Source organism: Nematolebias whitei, chromosome 15 (assembly GCF_014905685.2).
Source record: "Nematolebias whitei isolate Nwh7 chromosome 15, NemWhi1, whole genome shotgun sequence".
NCBI classification, from domain to species: domain Eukaryota; kingdom Metazoa; phylum Chordata; class Actinopteri; order Cyprinodontiformes; family Rivulidae; genus Nematolebias; species Nematolebias whitei.
This window is the reverse complement of record NC_056512.1, coordinates 17613246-17615144: the sequence shown is the minus strand read 5'-3', so window position 1 is coordinate 17615144 and position 1899 is coordinate 17613246. Positions and strand designations below refer to the sequence as shown.

At 37.4% G+C, this 1899-nt stretch overlaps 1 protein-coding gene across 1 annotated transcript in view; it reads left to right on the top strand.

Annotated features, from left to right (window-relative positions):
- Positions 1–1415, top strand: part of cnn1b (calponin 1, basic, smooth muscle, b) — a 19432-nt gene extending 18017 nt beyond the window's left edge. Inside the window, exon 7 of the mRNA XM_037689420.1 lies at positions 1079–1415. Coding sequence (XP_037545348.1) covers positions 1079–1324 — 246 coding nt within the window. The 3' untranslated portion in view covers positions 1325–1415. The remainder of the gene's footprint in view (positions 1–1078) is intronic.
- Positions 1416–1899: the final 484 nt, after the last annotated feature.

Sequence of the window (1899 nt, the reverse complement as noted above, 5' to 3'; positions counted from 1 at the left end):
CTTTATGGAGATGAAGATTTCATTTTTCAGCACGACCTGGCACCTGCTCACAGTGCCAAAACCACTGGTAAATGGTTTACTGACCATGGTATTACTGTGCTCAATTGGCCTGCCAACTCTCCTGACCTGAACCCCATAGAGAACCTGTGGGATATTGTGAAGAGAAAGTTGAGAGACACAAGACCCAACACTCTGGATGAGCTTAAGGCCTTTTTCGAAGCATCCTGGGCCTCCATAACACCTCAGCAGTGCTACAGGCTGATTGCCTCCATGCCACGCCGCATTGAAGCAGTCATTCATGCAAAAGGATTCCCGACCAAGTATTGAGTGCATAACTGAACATGATTATTTGAAGGTTGGTGTTTTTTGTATTAAAAACACTTGTCTTTTATTGGTGGGATGAAATATGCTAATTTTTTGGGACAGGCATTTTGGGTTTTCATGAGCTGTATGCCATAATCATCAGTATTAAAACAATTAAAGACCTGAAATATTTCAGTTGGTGTGCAATGAATCTGAAATATATGAAAGTTTCATTTTTATCATTACATTATGGAAAATAATGACCTTTATCACAATATGCTAATTTTTTGAGAAGGACCTGTATTATCTGCAGCATTGTTCATTAAAATGCTCAACACTATAAATGTGTTACAGAAAATATACATACGGTACGCAGACAAAGATATGTAGACCATTGCATTAGGTAATACATTCAGAAAGTACTTTTACTTTTAATACTTTAAATATTTTAAAAGCAAGTACTTATTTACTTTTACTTAAGTAAAAATGTTAATGTGGTACTTCTACTTTTACTAGAGTACATTTTTGTCTGTTTATGTGTACTTTTACTTAAGTACAGTGTTTGAGTACTTTCCCCACCACTGCAAGCTTGTCCACAACATGCTGAGCCACCAAGTCTGTCATACCATACAGACTGAAGCACCCTCGTGTGGTGGCTTTTTTAATCGTATCTTCATAACAGATTTGATTATATTAAAATTAAAAACAAAAACTTGTGTGAAATACTTTAGCATAAATATATTTTTGTTGTTGTTGTTGTTGTTTTGTCTTTCAGGCTGGCATGGTGGCACCTGGAACCAGGAGGCACATCTTTGATAAGAACCTGCAGCTGGAGAAATGTGACACCTCCACTATTTCTCTTCAGATGGGCACCAACAAAGTGGCCTCCCAGCAGGGGATGACCACCTACGGCCTGCCCCGCCAGGTTTATGACAACAAGTACTGCACCAACCCTATTGAGACCTACTATAACAATGGGAGCGAGGTCGAGTTTGATGGTTACAACCAGTACTCTGATTAAAAGAAGCTACGGACAATCTCTCCTTCTGTCCCCCTCCTCTGCTTTAAAATTAGACAACCAACCACAGCTGTCTTTGTGATTAGCAAACTTTCCAGACTGTTATTTAACTCTGAAATACGTCATTTTTGTCTTCATTCCTCATCTTTTTCTAATGCTGTTTTAACTTTTAGGAATTTGTTTGACTTTCCATGAGCACAAGAAGAAAAGAAAAGTATTTACTGACCTGTCGAAACATTTTCTGCTGTGTCCAACTTCTGGTTAATGTTACTGCAGTTAGAAAATACCCACACAACACTCAGAAGCTGGGATGTTTAACTTTATATATATGTAGTTTATTTTTAATAGCTTTCTATGCTTAAAATCTTTTTTTTTTTTTTATTATTTATCATCTTTAATTTTACAATTCAGTTAGAACACTGAAGCAGAATCTGAAATAGGAAACTTATAATTGAGTTATTGAACTTTTGAAAAAGAGCCCACGTTCACATTAGAGCTCCGTGGGCTCAAGAGTTCCAACTTTTTGGTAGGAGGAGAAGTTCCAGGTGCACAGATCGATCAGTGTGCAGAACACACAA